The sequence below is a fragment of the Phalaenopsis equestris genome, unplaced genomic scaffold, assembly GCF_001263595.1.
Source record: "Phalaenopsis equestris unplaced genomic scaffold, ASM126359v1 Scaffold000194, whole genome shotgun sequence".
Classification (NCBI taxonomy): Eukaryota; Viridiplantae; Streptophyta; class Magnoliopsida; order Asparagales; family Orchidaceae; genus Phalaenopsis; species Phalaenopsis equestris.
The window spans coordinates 61,906-82,196 of NW_018164636.1; the positions used below are offsets into that span (position 1 = coordinate 61,906).

Genomic DNA, 20,291 nt, shown 5'->3' on the forward strand with positions numbered 1-20,291 from the left:
AAAGAGTGTCGAGTGGTACCTTTCAGATCGTTTTTTGTGACAGTTTTGTAACATTCAGTCTATATCTATTGAGCCTATCGAACGATATTTTAAGAGAGACGATTGACGATGTAAAGTTGTAGTTGATTGGATGCAATATCACTGTCAGTATATTGAGATGTAGAATAATCATCGAGCTTATATGGTATCATTAAATCTGCCGCAAGGAGACGGACTGCAAGAACTAAATCATTATTTGCAATGGTATCGATCTAGGGCATCACTTTACCTAGTGAAACCCCCTACGTAGTCGTCCGATACCTATTACCCCTGATCACCTGGAGAGAGATTAGTGGTATGCTTTTACTATATTTTATAGCTACTACTATTTTTTTTTACTATAATACATAATAATAATTCTTATTCTTCAATTATAAAGATGAATTACTTCATTTGTATCAAAGATATCACAGAAAAGTTTGGAGGGGATCATGGTTGGTACTAGCTCTACGAAAGGATTCAATGAGATAATGAAGCTATCACGTAGAGTAAAACAATCCATACATATCAATTATATCACATTTCATCAACCAAGTAGACATGACCTCGAGGTGAGGCTATCTCATATAACATATGTCTGACCGTTTGCCCTGCGTAGATCAGTTTCTGATGCCTTGCATCAATTATATCACATTTCATCAACCAAGTAGACATGATCTCGAGGTGAGGCTATCTCATATAACATATGTTTGACCGTTGGCCCTGCGTAGATCAGTTTCTGATGCCTTGCAACGGTCGTGTTTCACTATCGCGAGACATTTAGTAGCATATGCTCCAAGGAGATCTTCAGCTTTCAGAACATGTGGATCTCCCTTAAATGAGTCGCACAAGCAACAATATCCACAACCATCTGCTTATTCTGGCCAATAAATATTTGTGAGCCCCTTCAGCTCTGCAGAACCTTCCGACTATGCAGGACCCTACAGATATGCACGACCCACCGGCTATGCAGGACATTGAAATATGAGGGTCTATTGTATGATTTATAATGGACAACATATACAGGAGGGGATTTGTATTTAAGTTTTTAAAGTATTCCCATATCTGCGCCTCAATTTGATGTAGGACTATTTTTCGGTACACCTCCAATTTATGCACCACCAGTACCCATGAACGAAGATAATTATTATGTGCCAACAAACTACGAATGACGCAACTGAAGATGATGATGTTGAAGAAAAATTTCAAGACCACATCGACCACTGCAACAACCTTCACGATATACATCGCGTTTAGGGGTCGTTCCACACTGACGAAGAAGATAATTGTATTCTGAAAATATTTTGTTATCATAATATTTTATTGCAAAATAAACTTTTTTGAATTTCATTTATTGTTGGTTTATTCATTATGCTCACATATATTTTATAATTAATTTGAAATTATCTAAAAAATAACTTATATAATATAAAATTATAATTCATTTTTTATAGTAATATTATATATAATATTTTTAATTATAATATATAATATAATATATTATAAAATTAATTTCTATAATATTATATAGCAAATGCCCCTAAGTGGGCATTTTCTATATAATACAGTTAAAATATTAAACGCTCATAGGGACGTTTCGGCTCCTAAACTTTTTTATGTTTTTGTGGCTGTTAAATTGCATGTTCCGTAGAATATCATACTATTCTCCTTAACACCGCGTGACAAAATTACAGCCAAATGAAAATGGAGGTTTACATAAATATCAAATAATTCTTATATATTTATGTTTCTAAAAAGCTTAATCATTCCTAAGCGAGCTAAATATTCGAGTACCACACTCTATACATATGGAGATTCAAACCCATGACCTAAGAGGACTTACGACCTTCAGAGAGCGTGGTCTACCAATAGGCCACAGAGCCAAAACTAGCCGAACACGAACGAACAAATCCTTGTTCGTGTTCGGCTCATTCATATATCAAACACAAAAAAGTGATTGTGTTCGGCTCGTTAACTTAGCGAACAAATCGAACTCAAGTTTCTTAACGAGCCGGAAACAAACTGTTCGCAAACAACAATCAATTTTGACAGCCCAACTAAAAAGATAGCAAATTATCTTTTTTTCTTGCTTTTTTATAGAATTTGTAATTACATCTACTTAATTGAAATCTTTACATTGTCTTAATAAAAATATGATGGTCTCATATCTTAAAATAACAGCAATGAATTGCTTTCCTGTCCTCATCTACTTCAATGGCTTTGATTGATTTCATCTTTATTATAAAATCCTCCACCTTATCACATGTTGGGAATCTACTCCACCATTATTTAAAAAATATTTTTCAAAGGCTCAAGCTTTGTTGTCTAGGCTTCATTCGTTAACTTGCAATATGATCATCAATTGTTGTAACCTCAATGCCATTTGACTCTTCTATATCTTCTGCAACATAATCAATTCTTGTGTTCAATGATCGCAAAATTTTCTAAAACTTTTTTTATTTTTTAAAAATAAATCAAATTACTTCTAAAAATGCTAAAAGAAAATTTAAATAATTTACGTATTTTAAAAATAATTATAATCATTGCTAATCACTGCTAGCAATTGATTTCGCTCACCGGTGATTGCTGCAACCACTACATAAATCAACTTAATTTATTTGAATTAGGATCAACAGATTAATTGAAAAGTCCATTTCCGCCGAAATGAATTAGATCCGGGCAAAAGCTCTAGGGCTATCAAAATGGCTCGTTATTTGTGAATGGCTCATGCTCGATTTGTCAACTAGCTCTTGTTTGATTCGTACTTTAAGCAAACGAGTCGAATAAAAACAATTATTTGCACTCGATGTATATGTGAGCCGAATACAGACAAAGAATAGTTCGTTTGTGTTCAGCTCGTTCTGGCTCGAAACTACGTCGAGTTTGGTTTTGATGGGATTTTTTGATTCGGAAGGAGTTGGCACATATGTTGCAATTTTCATCTTTGTGACCAACAATCTCGCATTTAAACCAAAGTTGGCTAATTCCCTCATATTTAACAGGTTGGAAAAAATTGTCTTGTTTTCCACGAACCCAAACACCATTTGGTAATTATTTTGATAGATTTATTCTAACAAAAACACGAGCATAGACCTTCCCCAACAATTTGTGAGTATTAATTTTAAATTATTTAATTGACTACAAGACTACAGAGATTTATAAACAATCAAAATTATGAGTTAAAAAATAGAATAAATATATTAAATTCCATTTAAATGAATATTTTAATGTAAATAATAAGATTTAAATCTTGACTTACTCATAACGTCTTACGGCCGTGTGGCTAGGGTAGTCAAAATGACTCGTTGCCGAACAACTCGAGTTTGACTGTTTGGCTCGCTAAGCAAATGAGCCGAACACCAACAAATTTTTTGGGCTCGATATATAAACAACCCCAATCTTATAGGGTAGTCAAAATGACTCGTTGCCGAACAACTCGTGTTTGACTGTTTGACTTACTAAGCAAATGAGTCGAACACCAACAAATTTTTTGGGCTTGATATATAAACAACCCGAATCTTGAAATACAAGCTAAAACTGAGCCTGCTTTTAAAATTAAATTTCTCCCCGAAATTTCTCAGGTTCCCGCCAAAAATTCATAAACCATGGAAAAAGGGGAATTCAGAAAGGAACACTCCTATTCTTCTTCAGCTTCTCAAATTTCTCTGCTCCAAACCCTCGACTACTTCACTCCCCCTCTCCCGGCTTCCTTCCTAGCTTCGCCGGCCAAATCTATTTTCTTCGTAATCAAACCCTCACGATACAGTCGCAATTAGTGAATCCGGATCTATCAATCAGCGGCTTTATTTTGTCTAGAATCACTGTCTGGCAAGATTCAGGCTAAATCCAGGTTGAATTCTGCTCCAATTCAGCTACCTGATGAACAATGGATTCGCTAGACACCTCACGGATCCAGCGAATCGTACTTCTCATTGATCTCCATCCTCTTCTAGTTTTCGAAAACAAAAATCCTTACGTCTGCAATGTTCTTGCTGCCGCACGTCGGATCCTCTCTTTTCCGGCCATCTCCTCATCTCTCGCCGCTTTCAAGTTTTTCTTTTCTTCCCTCTCTCCCATCCTCTCAACCTCTAAGCTTCGCCAGCTCCTCGGTAAATCACCCGCCTTCCTCTCATTCGATAGGCCCCTCCAGACATTAGATCTCCTTTTTAGCACACTCAATTCCCTCTTGTCTATCCAGGATCCTCTTGATTACGACCGACATGCTTCTTCCAGAGCGTCTCTTGTCGCCGGATCGCTGCTCCAACTCGAGTATGACTATGCGTGGGAGCCTCAAATTCAGCACCACAGAGGTATGCTGCATTACTTAATGATTCGTTCAAATTTAGTGGTGCTTTTTTCTCCGATCCCTCAATCATCAAGCTGCATGTCTGAATATTTGAGTGAGGGGGCGTTTTTAAGTTCTGATCAGTTCCTGAACAAATTTTTGAAAATTTTTGGGATGGTTAAGGAACGACTCATATCCAGAGATATCCATATCAGCTGGATTGATGTTAGTTTTGACCGATTAGGTGAGGACGAGAGGTTCGGATTAGGTTTATTTGAATGTGGCTTGAAGGAGTTGGGCTGGGGATGCAACAGGACTGATGCGATTGTGTTGGGATCTGCACTTGTACCATTTGGCTTGATTTTTCCATACATATGCTGCACTATGGCTTTGAAGTCTTTGAACAGTTACGTGAAGAATCGCGCTGAATTGATTCTGAGCATCAAAGACTCCAGTGCGGCAAATCTACAGTGTAAAAGCTGCGATCTTGAATTTGTTGTTTTAAAAATTCTTGAAGAGGGATCAGATTTGCTATGGCTTTCTTCGGAAAAATATGGGAGAGGTAACGCAAGGATTTGCGTTAGAGAGTTATGGGAAATTAATGAGGAAACTAAGGCCATAGAAAACTCTTGTGCTTTAATACTACTGCACGGAATTTCAAGAGCAACAGGGAAAGAAGCTACTGCAAATGCTAAAGACGAATTCATTGCAGATAAAATTCTTAAATTGATTTGTGATGAGACGGGTGAGCTTGATGTAAGGGAACCTATTTGGCAGCTTATTCTAACGTTTCTCTATAACAGAAATTGTTCTGCATTAGTTTCTGTTTTTGATGGTGATGGAAACTCATTTAATGGCATGCTGCAGCCTTTCACTTTGAATTATGCCTTACTAAGCATCTTTCCTCGAAATTTTGATCTTTCTTTTTCCACTAAAAATAGGGCTAATATAAGTAGAAGAAAGGGAAATGAAACACAGACGAATCTGCTTTATGATACCTCATGGAAGTCTTTCACGGATAGAGTGTTTAGTCAGTCTGATGACTTGGCTTCAATAAATGTCCTGGAAGAGTTTTATTTCAATTTACAACTTGAAAAATCAAAGAAGTTGCGGTTTTTGAAATGCTGGATGAAACAGATTACGAAATTAAATGTTTCTTCTAATAGTGAAAGAAACGGAGTATATGATTCTTTAAATGTAGGAGTTGAACCTGTTTCTTCTGCTGGTGACAATTGTTTAAGCCAATCAACAAATCAAGCGGCTTCATCTTTCATTTGCATTGAAGATTCAAATGCTTTCCTGGGAAGTATTTCTCAGAAGATTGAACATGCTTTGTGCTCGAAGGAAGTTGACTTGTTTATTTTGGCAGAACGTCTAGTACGTATGTCCATTGATGCACTTTATACTAAATATGAAAAGGCTCTGGCGGAGGATCTTAATCCAAGGAAAGAGCTGGATTTAATTGATACCAAAATCGCCACTGAAATGTCTAATTTTCTATTAGCGAAACCTAAAGATCTAGAACTTAAGTGCAAATGCTCCACTAGTACATCTTCCACAATAGAAACGGCTCCTGTCATTTACAGCAATGAAGAGAAAATTAGGATGTATCCTTCTTTGTATTTTTTAAATTTTTTGGGTGCTTTCTAATCAGTTACATTAAGTAGGTGCGTTTTTTGTGCAAAATTTGAAGTCTCTGTGTTCTTTAACATGCTTTAGGCATGAACTTCAGATCTTATTCAGGATGGAGATACTTTTATCGAAGGTTGCATCAAACTTTGATAAATGCGCTAAACAGAAGTTGATAAAAGATTGTTGCTTGATTTTGCGAAATGTGGAGTTCTATCTGCATGCAGATTTTTTTCATGGAGAGTCTCTCCTTGATTATGCTACAAGGATCATAAAATACAGGTATGCTATTTGATCGGGAAAAAAAAAATGTTGTGTACTCACTGTCCGTATATTTTCATTCAATATAAATGCTTCTTCATAAGTCTTTGCATCAGTAGTTATATGAGCTATATAGTTCTTGTGTATCAAAATATGTGATGATTGTACAAAGGTCTGTTGTAATGAATAAATATAGTTCCTTGTTCAGATTTGCGGAGTTAATTACCTGGTGCAGCTCAAATGCAAAATTATGATGCTATGTCGAAGTAAGGTATAATGCATCATGGGAGTCAGACGATGTTATGCTCATGTAAATCTTCACCAAAGGTTCTTTAAATCTTTGCTCCATGCGTTGAAAAATAATGAACTGAGTGATTCTAAAAGGAAGTCTAAAGGATACAATAAATAAAATTATGATTGAAGTGAGGAAAATGTAACAAGATTCCTAGCATTAAAATGCTAAGAAAAACAATGAAGAGCTAGAAATGGACCAAATATTGTTGGATTTAACAAAACTGGTAATGGCAGCTGGGATAACTTGAATTTGATCTCGATGAATGGTCCTTCATTGTAAATATCAATTTTAGAAATTCTTCCACAAGGATCAAGCTCTCAATCACTCATTAGGTTCCTTATTTGAGAGGGAATGAACCCAAATAAAAAAAATAAAAAAAAATCAAGCTTCATTCAACATAACTTTCCATTTCATTGAAACAGACCACTATTTATAAACTTGCACATGTGATCATTATTAAAAAGGAGAAATTGGAAATTGAGGCGTTTTGCTTAGCGAGGCGAGGCATAAGCTTCGAGACAAAAGCCTCAAGAAAGAAAAAACTCATAAATTAAAAATAATTCATAAATTTGACATAAATCATTGATACATAGATTTAATTTATATCATAAAGATATAAATCATAAATATTAATATTAAATATTGATATAAAATAGAAGTTTAAAATGTAATTTTAGTTAAAAAGTCAGTTAAAATTTAAATATTCCATATGGTTTAAGATTTATAGTAGTCTTATCCTTTTTCATCTTCAAAAGAATTGTTATATTTATTATCATTTAATTCTATCTCATTTGCAAATTTAAAATGCTCTTCATTCACTACAATTTTTTTCTTAATATCAATGAGTATGAAATTTAATATAATTTAAAATAAAATAAGAAATTAATAAAATAATCAAGTTAAATACTCAAAAGATCTTTTTAACTTTTTCAAGGCATTATGTCAAATATTTATTATAAAATTTGATTTTTTTTGCATAACTCGATCAAGGCGCTGCCTACATGCTGTTTTCATTTCTTTTTCATTTTTATTTGAAAAGGAGTCACTAGTTTGTTGATCGTAGTATACTTCTTTTTCTCAGATAAATCTTTCTTCCAGATCGTATGAATGATCAAATGATGGGAGGAACTGAAAAATAAGGGGCATACAACAATGATGACAAATAAGAGAAAAAAAATGTAGAGAGCCTACGTGCGAACCAGACATGTCCGCCCAAACAAGATCTGACAGAAACATCTTGAACTGATATCCGCAAAAGAATAGCTACACAAACTACCCATAACTAGAGAGTTAGGTGTATAAGCTTGTTCTGGGGTCTAAAATGCTCTCAAGGGGACACATCCCACTTGGTTAATAACATTTTGGGGGTTGCCTAAGAACACTCTTGATCTAAAGGAGTTTTCTTTATATAGTAGTGATGACTAGCACAAGGTTATCAAAGAAAGGATATCTTACAGGGGGATGCTCTTCTGCTTTTAAAGCTCCCGTTAGGCCACAGAGCGGAGAGTAATAATCTCACGGTCTTTACATGGGTAATGAACTCATCGATATATGGAACCTACGGAATAACTGAATCACTCCGTCGGGGAATCCCAATATGTCAGAGCATACACGGACCATAAGGGCAGAGGATAAATCGTCGTATCCTAGATGGGTAGCAGCTCATCAGCAATCGAGCCGTCTAGATGATGCCAATGAAGGCAAAGGGAGAGACAGTTGGGTCAAGGTATTACAGACCTATCATCCCAAACTACTAAATCCCTAAGTCTACCTGGTCAACTTAACACGTCCAAAGATCCTCCATCAGCAATCCATGAATTCCGTCGTCCACGGGGGATCTCAGTAGCCCTAAGGTTAAAAGAACAAAACTCTATTCTATGACTATCAGTTGGAGCTCCAAGGGGTGGGACTTACATCAGTCGAAGTGGCGAGGATGCCGCACGAAGGAAAGAGAGAGGGAGGTTCAGCTACAAAGTTGGAAATGCTCCGACGAAAGGACTTACATTTGGTTTGGGTTGGGGAGCCTACTAACACCCTTGGCGCACTTGACAACCACCTATGTAAAAAAGTATGTTATGTCAGTCGGGTTGGAGAAACACGGGGCTTGTCATCGGGACATACAAGTATGATGCATTTATCTACCACAATCCTAAGTGTGGAGGCCCTATTAAACGCAATTGGGTTTGACCATGCATGCGACCCGTTTTAAAACCAGTTCGAAGGCCATGCAGAAAATAAAAGACATGTTTTGAAAATCCTGAATATTTAATCCTAACTTTTGCTTTATCTCGATTTTTTATTAGAATTTTTATAAGTAGAAAAATCATAATTTTAGAGTCTTTAATGAGTCTAGATTATATTTTTTGTGACATCCCAGATCAGTCAAAAATAAACAATAGAAAATAATTTAGTTATTTCCAAGCACTCAACAAAAGAGTGAAAACACTCAAATTATATAAAATAGACCAAAACGTCGTTGGGTTGACAACATATCTCAGAAAAGCAGGAAAAACTGCTGCACTTTGAATATTAATCTCTGATCTTAAGTCTATACAATAATATAAAAACTTTAGACTAAAGGTATAAGACATGAGCTGCTGCTCCTAATCTCCGACACATGATTCGGTGCGTCACCCGTCTTGAAACTTGTGTCCGTACCTTATTTACAATACAAACTCATCTTAAGGACTCTATCAAATACATTTGAAAAGAAAAAATAAAAGACTCGACCTACATGAAATAAGCCTTAGCGGAAAGGCCATGCAACACAAAATAGGTCGTGACTCATAATTGGGGGAGCTAAGGACACCTGCAAGAAAAATGTTAGAAATCATTACTCACTCCCCCGTAGTGGTACTGGTGTGTGTGTGTATATAAGTAGGCACGACACCCTGTAAAAGAACGCTCTACTATATTACCAAGCACTTCAAGCACATCGACACACCAACACACTAGCACACCAAAAGGCAGAAAGGTGATGCATGGCTAACACAAGCAATACATCACAGAACAATAGTCAGATACGTCCAAAAATACTACGTAGTACCTACATTCCAGCAGAGCACACAATTTAACGATAAGTGTTCTAACCAGGATTTAACTGCAGGGTGAGTCTCCGGGTATGTATGAATTTGACGGGGTCACCACACCGACCCTGTTATAAAGATCCAAGTGATCTAATCGGCGTCACCCATACTGAATTTTGAAAAAGTTTGGCCTTATATATGGCCTATTCTGCTATGTGCATAGTTTTATAACTATAACGAATGTACTAACTATAAAATATAATTTTTTTAATATTTTAAAATAAGTGTCATTAAATGCGAGCTCTTAAAATATAGGGTGACACGAGTTAGATCTTTTGAATTCTTAGCACAATCATACTCGTGTCAATCTCGATGATTTCCCTCGCATTGCTCATTGGTATCAACCCGACAAACATTGCTCCTCAAGGCATCGCAATTGACACGGGGCCACTCACCTACCAAGCCTGACTCGCTATCAATGCACACGTGCAAATGCAAGTGCAGGCAGTCACGCAGCATAAATGATGAGTATGGCATAGAGACAGTGACCCGAAATGATGTGCTTGTCGAGGAAAAAGGGACCCTTGGTGTGCCGTAAAAGCAGTGACCCGAAAGCGTGGGCGTGCCATAGAGGCAGAGGCCTGACGAATGAGTGTGTCATGGAGGCAGTGACCCAAAGTTTGCTCGACGTCTACTAGAGTTCAGGAAGAAGCTCTCCTAAATGGTAGGAGAGAAGCCCACTCAGAATCTTCCCAAGGATATGAAGAAGCTCTCATCTCTGGAGTTATCTTCCCCCAAGCTAGGATAACGCTTTCCTAGTCATACTCCTCGGAAGCTTCGCTGCAGAACAAGATGACAACACACAAGAAGAAGAGGTGGGGAAATGACCAACCTGCTTGCAGGCAATCAACGGGGCTCCACCTTGGCGAGAGGAGTGGAATCCCCCGGCCTTCTTCTAGGAGATCAACTAGGCTCCTCTTACCAATAAGAGGAGGAAGTAAGTGGAGTCCCCCGACCTGCAGAGTCCCCCTTTCCTCTGTTAGAGGAGCAGAGTTTCGACTTTGGCGAGAGGAAGAGGAGAGGAGTCCCTTCGTCTGGTTGCAGGCTATCATTGGGGGCTCCATTGGCTAGAAGAGGAGGAAGAAGGTGGATTCCCTCGACCTGTAAAGTCCCTTGGACTACATGCAGGTGAACAACGAGGCTCCTTTTGGCGTGCTTCGAGATGCCGATGTCCTGAGAAACCTTCCCCCATAGTAGGCAGAGAAGGTTCATAATTCCGAGTCCATGTCGACATGTTTTGAAGACGAGCTGATCCTTTCTTCGAGGGAATGAAAGAACAAATTTGTAGAGATTGACCACATCCTTTGCGAGCACAAGAAGGTGAAAGACTCAAATGGAATAGTTATATTGTCATTGGGATTCTAGTTAGTAAAGTGTCGGGATGACTTATACTCTAGGATGATTTTCCTTTCTCTGTAACATCGATAAATGTGAGAAGAATTGAAGGAGACACAAGCTAACCTTAATCTGAGTTTGAAGACATTGCAAGCTTTTTCAGGCAAAGATGTTGACCCTTAAATGGGAGAATAATTAGTTGCAATCCTTGAGGACATCCCCTGATTTTGGAGCCAAACTATCCCTCTTTAGGCTTGAAAAGCAGAGAAGTCGAAGGCGGCTTGTAGGAGCACCCTTCTAATGATGAGGAAAATGTTGAAGTGGATTGTCATCTTTGTTTCTGCTTTTCTCACATTTTTATCAATATGTTTTTATATGAGTCAAACTGATGAAGTCGTTGATTGATAGTGTATTTGTCTATACATCTTTCTTGGCTTGATGTAGTAAACAATTTGATGTTATTTCTAAGGTTGCTTTTATTTTTCCTTCTGAGTTGTGGTTGTTTCTTCTCATGGGTGGTTACAGAGTGTTGTTACCTAACTTCTGAGCTGACGTCGCCCAACTTTTAGGCTTTTGTTAAGAATGTTTTTCTCAGTTTTGTAGTAAGAGCGCACTTGCTTGATGACCACAGCTTGCAATGGAAGAAGTTAGTTGCAATCCACGAAGGATGCAAGACTTACTCTAGGATGTATGGCCAGAGATGCTTGACGACATTAATCTGTATTTGAACAAAGTCAAAAAGAAGTCCATTAGGGATGTAGGATACATCCTAGGTTATATAGACGAAAATGCTTGACGACATTAATTTGTAGGCCATAAGGGCGAAGTTGAAAGCTGCATAAGCCGTGGACCACGTAGGTAATAAAGTCGGAGTTGAGAGTTGCGCGAGGTGTGAACCACGTAGGCCATAGAGGTGAGCGGTCATGACATCCGTATGTCGCAGAGGCTATTGTAGAGCACGTAGGCCATAGTTGGTTATGTAGGTCATAATGATGGTGTGATGGCGTCCATAAATCGTAGAGGCCGAACTCGGGAGTTACATTAACTGTGAACCAGGTAGGTCATAGGTGGTCACGTAGGCCATAGTGATAAGCTGTGATGAGGTATGTAGGCCACAATTTGGAGTTAGGAGTTGCCCTAGCTGTGAGCACGTAGGTCGTAGTCGGTCACGTAGGTCGTAGTGGTGAGTTGTGATGATATTCATAGGCCGCAGGGGCCAGGGTCAAGGGGTTGCACGAACTGTAGATCACGTAGGCCTTAGTAGTGAGTTATGATGATGTTTGTAGGTCGTAGGGGTCATAGTCATGCAACTGCACTAGCTGAGGATTACGTAGGCTGTTGTGGTGAGTTGCAATGACGTCAGCAGGTCCCAGAGGCCGGATTTGAGAGTTACACGAGTTGTGAACCACATAGATTGTAGAAGCTGGAGTTGAGAGATGCACGTGTTGTGGATCACGTAGGTCGTAGTTGGCCATGTGAGTCATAGTGGTGAGTTATGATGATGTACTTATGTCATAAATGTCCTAGATGGGAGCTTTATGAGTCCGTAGAAAGTCACTATTTTTTGGATGCATTGTTACACTGTATTCGGCGTGTGTCGTTGCATTATATTCGAGGTGCATTGTTATGTATTTGGGGTGCGTCATTGCTCGGTGTTTTGGAAAAGCCATTGCTCCATCGAATGCTTCATTGTTCCAAAATGTGCGATGGGATTTCACAATGCACATTGTGACTTTTTAAGGGAATTCATTGTAAGGAGCAGGTGGTAGCCGATGGTAGTCGATTGTAGAGGGTGGCTGCTGTGGCCGACAGGTGGTGGTTGACAGAAACAAGAGCGGGAGGAATTCATTAGATGTTCGTCGCAGAAATGATGCTGAGCTTCAACTCCTCCAAGCTCATGGCTTCTTCTGGCTCTAGGTTTCGATTGCCTTTTAAGTGGGCGGTAGTGCTCTATTTATAGAGCCTAGGTTGCAAATAAGGAAAAATCCAGACTATTTTGATCAGAAAGTCTGGGGGGGTTCTCCCTATCAGACGGTGTTCTAAGAACATTGTATTACCTTAATAATGTTAGAATTGAGTGGACTTGGGTTCGTTGGATTCGTATTGTCGAGACGTTTAATCTGACTATAATTATGTTATATTTGAATTTTATTCAATTTTTTAATTATCCACTGAAAGCTTTCAAAAATCGTTTAATGATTTGATTTGGGCTTGATTTGCCTTGAATTAGACCAACTTTGGTATCATTAGATCTGTCTCGTCCAGCTGATTAATTTGGTTGTAAGTTTGTTGAAATTAAAGTCATCGCAACTTTTAATCGATGTTTGAATATTTCGTGTTAAAAAATTACCTCAAAATTTGTGCCAGTCTCAAACTTTATAGCAGGTGATGAAAATTTATTGTTGGCGTCTTGTCATACATGGTTCTAGTCAAAATGGATGGTTTCTAACATCTCTTACTGAAAAATGATGTATTTTAAGCTACGTTGTTTCGGATCATAAGATCATCATTTCTGTTCACACTGCTTTTCCCAGGCTATATCTTTCAACAAAAGACATGCGTTTGAGGAATGCTAATTCTGCTGAAATAAGGCGACCTGACCAAACTAGATGGTGCAAAATGTTCATTTGAATGAATATTTTACTCTTCCTTACAAATTTTGCATTCCTTCATGCCTTGTTCAAATTGTATACACATATTATTGAAATTTGTCAAGAGTAGGTCTTAAGAATACATTCTAAAATCATTCTCTCCCGTTGCTACAGGTATGAACATTCTCTACAAGATGTTATTCATGAAATTTATACCAGAATGGAATTTTTCTCATTTGATGAGAAAGAAGTGGAGGCATCATATTCAGAACCTGCAAACAATGACTATGAGCTGAAAAAGGGTGACAATTTTAGCATGAACAACCCAAATTCTATCTACATGAATGAAGACAATACTCCAAGCCATCAGTTTCTGGATATAACAATTGAACAACTATTGATGGAAGCTAAGAAGCGAAGAAACAGGGATCGTAGATTCTCCTCCTTCACTAGTTGGGTGCCAGATTTGCAGAAAGTGTGGGCTCTCAGGCATCCAAAGCCAGAGAAACATAAACACGAGGCTCTTCTTCCCAAAGTTAAAGCTAAAAAAAGGAAGCGGCGTTCATCAATTCATGACAGAGTATGTGAAACACCTTGATGAGAGATTGATTCCTTATAGGAAAAGCAGTAGCCAGTACTGTTTATATTAATGCTTAATGACTGAAGGCTTAATTCATGAAGCTGCTCAGTTATATATATATCCCATCCAGAAGAAAATATCCCTACCATTAGAAAGATCATTGAGGAAAAAATCCCTGCAAATTGGAATCAAATAATGAGGGATCATTTTTATTCTTTTTAAATACTGGGCTTGTTGCCTAAAAATTTACTGACATAAGAAACAAGCATGTGGAGCGATTGTATTTGTATCAATGGCTTCAACCAATTTATTAATATATTTTCGTGTTCCTCGGTGCAATGGCATACATAACAAGATAAGGATTGATTATGATATGTTAAATCTAATTTTACAGCGACTCTTAGCTGCATCCTATTTTGTCTGATATCACCATATGAAAATATTTGTGGAGGATCATGATATTTTGAGAGTAAGCCTGAGTGAAGCCTTTAAATTACTTTGAAGAGGTTGGAAGTTATCTTTCATTTCGTGTTCTAAGCTTGCCTTGTTTAGGATTAGGCTTGGGAATGGATTTGGAGAACCTTTTGATCCTCTTAATCTGAATTAATAAATAGTCAGCTTTGGGACCAAGTTTTTGACATGGAACTTCCCAAATTGATTGGGCTAATTAGATTATCCTTGCTTGGCTCAAATTTGTATTTTTATCTCTATCTTAGTTAATTTGATCTGATTTAATTTGAATAATGGTTTGAATGTTTCACTTGATTTGAGTTGGGAGCTTGGATGGGCTTGTCCACTCTCATCCACCAAATGTCTATATTTTTTCATGATTCATATAATCTTGTAAATTATATCTTATATGTGTGTACATTCTTAAAAAAGGAGATTTTTGTCATTTTTAGATTTTGGGGATAGTTGTGAGTGTAAGAATTTGCATGAATATTTTGGATAGCATTGTTCTTGATAGCTTGCTTGCGTCACATGCTTAATTCATCAATTCCTAGGAGCTAGCATTTAGAGTCAATAAACCTTTGCATTAGGACTTGAGCAAAGGAATTATGATTCTTCTAAGTGAATATCGAGTTGTCTCTACTACTCTACCTACCTAATGTGAAGAACTCATAGCCTTGTAGCCAGGAAATACTTTTTGGTCCCTATGTCTTGGCCTGATGTAATGTCCTATCTCGAGTGGATTGACTTGTCCCTGTCCAAACTCACTATGAGGACCATATAAATCTTGACCTAGTATTTGGGTTGTGTTTGGTCGTATGACAGGCCTTGTCATGGGTCTTAAGGATGAAAAATTTTTATTCCCTAATTTTTTTGCCTCTTTTGGAAACTATAAATGCTTGAAATGGTTGTGACACATGTCAGTCAATTATGTAAGTATACATGTTGATCAAGTAATATGCTGATTATGAGTTTGCGTATTGATTCACAAAGAATTTTGTCCCAGTACTTCTAACAGAGAAAGTTCTAATTTACTAAACTTTTGAATCTAGTTTGAAGGTTGAGCTTGCAGATAAGAAAGTTCTAAAATCCTAATGCAACAAGAAAAAGTTAAACTAAATTTTGTAAAGTTTTTCAGATATGAAAGGTCTGACACCAGTCTAATGGTTTCTTGATATTTTCCTATGAAATCCATACTATTGTTGATAACCATTGACATGTCCTCCATAGCCTATATAGGTCATAAAAAGATTTGGAATCATATTACTCTGAAGGGGACTTAACCATGTTTAACCATGCGACATTTCTTATGAATTTTGTAGTCCCCTATTCAAGTTGTAATTGTCTAATGATAATATGTTTATTCCATCAGACTATGTGATCTAACCTACTCGCTCTTCTTGGCGATGGTTAACAGTCCTAAATCACAAGGGATTTTAATATTTTTTATAGTTAGATTCAAAGTAAATTAAAACTAGACATTTAAGAGATCAACATATGAAATCCAAGCACAAAAAGAGTGTTTAGAAAACAAAATTCATAGAAGAAAACATTGAGAAATTTATATGACTTACATCAAATGAGTATGAAAATAAGATTAACTACCATACAAGAAAAAAAAAAAACATGAAAAATTTTATTGCAGGCAAAACAAGTAAACAATCCGAGAAATAAATAAAACTCAAACCTGGGAAAATTAGTCCTTGCAATACACCATAATAGGGTTTAGGGCATCCAAATAGGCTACAAAAATATTCCAAAATTTATTTTTGCATACTGGGCACATCCACCTTGCTTAGTGTAGCGATGTGGGCATGCCATTCTCTTTTGGATTTAGGCACGAGTGCGTTGGTTTCGGGTGCAGGTGGGCAAAACAAGAATTCCTTTCTTTCTTCTTTTGGCTCCCACTTTACCTCTTTTGCTCCCCAAGTTGTTTCATCTTTGTAATCTACAAAACACAATAAAATACTTTCTATAAGTGTATTATTATCATAAATATGTAATAAAACATGAATTTACATATAAGAAAATCTAACATATTTCATCTACATTAAAATTCCCAAACTTACATATTATTTGTCATCATGTAATCTCATATCTGAGACTCAAATCATATTCATATCTTCCATATGAGACTTTTTGATTTTCTAACTAGATTATATAAGTGAAATAAAAGATGTGCAAATGTCATTTAGGGTCGGATTTTTATTAAATAATAACCTAACCCTTTCTTTAAGTCACTTCTTTCTGAGCCTAAGCAGATCACAAAACCCTTAATCAAGTGTAATTGAAATATTTTCATTTCCCAAAGATATTCTTGAGAATTTCCTTAACGTCAACTCAAAATCACTTAACGTCTTCTTGAATATAATATCATAAAAATTTTCTTAAGAGAGATTTTAAGTCTTATTAATTAAGAAAGAGCTTAGACACCAATGTTTTATTTTTATTCTAATCTCAAATTTCTTCTCAGAGAGACTGACACCTTGTTTTGATTTTTCTTTTGAGGCAGAATTTTCATAGCTTTTTTATTTCATTGTTTTTTTTTTCAATTCCACTGAAAATTAATATACCTGGTTTAACACATTTTTTTTAAGGATTTAGAATGTATAATCTTTTCTAATTGATATAACATATGCATCTTAATGTGAACTCTAAAACATTATAATGAATTCAAAAATAACGACTCAAATAAATTGGTTGAGTTGAATATAAAAAAGATTAACTTATCTATAGTTAAATAATTTTGTTTTAATTAAAAACAAGTGCTCAACCCAGCCTTCCTGCAAAGAAAAAAAAAAGAAATGGAGATAAGTGGAATTTTTACTCTACTAGGGTTACTATGCGATTGTTGCTAGTTTGTTTAGGTACTATTCCATTGGTTCTGCTTCACATGAAGAAGTTCTCTTATGTTGTGATTGTGGCCAACAACCCCATCCTTGAAGGTCATCCATAGTATTTCCTCAAAGCTATCATGAATCTTTTGTTGACACAGGAGAGGCAGGCTTCGTGCGTAAAGGAGGTAAAATAAATGGTAAGTTAGCTATCTTCATTTACGAGGCAGAAACTTCTAAACTTGCGGACCCATGCCATTTCAATGTTGTTTGAAAGTCTCTGTTTGAACATCCAAAGATGGAGCTAATTCACAAGTTCTTTGATGCAATGAAGTTGCTCGGTGAATGGAAAGTAGGTCTTCTTGATGGTAGGCATTTCATGATTCACCTTTGTAGAGAGGAAGATTATGCTAATGTATTTTCCAAAAAGCTGCTAAGGATTGAAAATAAATACATGAAAATTCTCAATTGGTCCTCTCATTTTGATCCCCGACTCGAGAACCGTCCATGATCCAGAGCTATGATTTCGCTCGATACTCAACCAAATTACACGGGGTTTGTTCCTATATTTTCAACTCGACAGTTTGCCCCCCCTAAAAAAAAGGTTGGTTCCTCCCTTGATGTCATCCAATCAAATCCATCTTGTCGAGCTGAAGATATAAGCTTAACATAACGAGTCAGAGAGCAGCAGAGCGGTAGACACACCTATATAATATCTAGAATACCCTGTATATCCCTTATTAAAGTAGAGGCAGACATGTTATATCACCCTATTATAATTTATCACCTATAAATTGGGAGAACATTTCATGTATAGAAAAATGATATATACACCCTATTTTAGCCAAAAAGGTTGGGAAAGATCAACATATTAATACAATTTACTTTTCATATACTGTTAACTCTCTCTCTATCTCCTTATATAAGCGCTGTTCTTTTGGATGTGATTGATGGACAAATCATGATTTAACAATTTGAAACTCTATATGTTTGTTAGAATATATAAATATAATTAAAAAATTTGATTATTTTATCAATACAAATGAAATTAATTATTATATTTTATTTTATATCTTATTATGCCAATAAATAAATAAATAGTTATTAAACTAATTAATTATTCATAAAAAAAATTGATAAAATAATTATTTATTAAGTAATAGTTTAATATTTAACCATTAATAATTATTTAATCTTTTATTATTCTTATTAAGAATTTTTTGGAACTTGATTAGAAAAAATTAACTTTCAATATGTAATTTATTTTTATTAATTAAATATTAAATAGCTATTTAGAAATTTAGATAGATAGTTTTTTGGGGAAGAAAATTTAAATAATTATAACAAATACGATAATGTGTCAATTAACTATTAATTTAAAGTTAATTAATTTATTAAAAATTAACTTCAATAAAGTTAAATTAAAAATACAAAACTATCCACCTCTCCCCTCTCCTGCTCGAAACCGTCTCCTACATCCCTCATCTTTTTATAGGTTTCGCCCAAAGCCCTTACTGACTGAACTCTCGCATGAGCTGCCGGGTTGACTAAAGGGGTGTTCGGCTGCAAGATGGATTTAAGTTAAATAAGATTTAATAAATCTGATAACTCAAGATTTGTCAAATAAAAATATTATTAAATTTCAAATAATATTTGGTTCAATTAAGATTAAATCTAGTTAAATCCATTTGATGTGTTTGGTATAAATCTATTTGAAATATTTTTTTTCCGGCGCTAAATCCGTTAAATTCAACTAATAAGGGATTTAATAAATCCAGATTTAATAAACAGAACAAGCAAAAATTGAATTTAACTTAATGACCGATTTATTTATCCGTTAAATTCAACTAATAAGGGATTTAATAAATCCAGATTTAATAAACAGAACAAGCAAAAATTGAATTTAACTTAATAACCGATTTATCTATTTTAGAGGACATAAATTTAGAGAAGAGTACCAATGCAAAAGTAAGAGCAACACATGAAGAAGATGAAGATGGGGTAAGAACAACACATGAAGAAGAAGAAGAAGATTAAAAAAGATTGAAACTTGAAAATCCTACTTATCATCTCAAAATAAAAGAAGCACAACGCACAACACATTTGATCAAACAACACAATTGATTCAAACCAAAGTTACAAGCACTAGTTACATCAACAAAAAAAAAACAAATTTCAAACATTTTTAAGATTTTTTATATATTTATATGAAAAAATAAAATAATTACAATCTCTTAAAATGAAAGTGGGAAACAAAAGAAGATTTCTTCTAAGGATGATAAATGCAGATGAATGATTTAGGATTTGATATCCAAGCTTGGTTGAAAACAGATGTTGAGAAAATTAGGGCGAAGAAAAACAGTAATCGACACAAATCCAGAAGAACACCGAGATTTAACGAGGTTTGGCAAAGATGCCTACATCCTTGGGAGCAGAGCGGCAACCTTCTTTTCAATATTCAGAAAGGATGCTACAGAATAGAGGATCCAACTCTCTCAAAGACCTAGAATTACAAACAGGTTTTTTTATAATGACCCTCCAGTACAATATGTAATTTCCAAATTATCCTTGTACCGTATAACCCCAACCTACACAACGTAACTTTCCGATTTGGACAGATTCTTTCGCTCCGCTCCGCTTCGTTCCAGCATCTGTCCCTATATGGTATATGAGTCATATCATAACAAATCTCCACCTTGGCGAATATCCAGCCTCTTATGAGAAAAGATACTTGGGAGTTACACCTGCACAAATGTGGGTTGGGCCATCATGCTTTTGCTGCGCCCTCGCTGATCTCAACCCACCAAATTCCAAGAGACACATCTCATCAATTCCAAGAGACATCTCTTCATTTCAAGAGACTCCAAATCCTGGTATTATGAGTCATACCTAACAATTCTCCACCTTGGCGAATATCCAGCCCTTTA

General features: G+C 36.0%; 1 protein-coding gene across 4 annotated transcripts in view; it reads left to right on the forward strand.

Moving 5' to 3' along the window:
• The first annotated feature begins 3,846 nt into the window (after positions 1-3,846).
• LOC110022507 overlaps positions 3,847-20,291 on the forward strand; it is a 24,873-nt gene continuing 8,428 nt past the window's right edge. Inside the window, exons 1-5 of one of the 4 annotated variants that reach the window (XM_020721479.1) lie at positions 4,048-4,127; positions 4,217-4,328; positions 4,487-5,910; positions 6,023-6,214; positions 13,675-14,411. In XM_020721479.1, coding sequence (XP_020577138.1) covers positions 4,239-4,328; positions 4,487-5,910; positions 6,023-6,214; positions 13,675-14,098 — 2,130 coding nt within the window. In that variant the 5' untranslated portion in view covers positions 4,048-4,127; positions 4,217-4,238 and the 3' untranslated portion in view covers positions 14,099-14,411. Of the gene's footprint in view, positions 5,911-6,022; positions 6,215-13,674; positions 14,412-20,291 lie in introns of those variants that run through there. The other 3 variants (XM_020721477.1, XM_020721476.1, XM_020721478.1) reach the window with 3 other exon arrangements.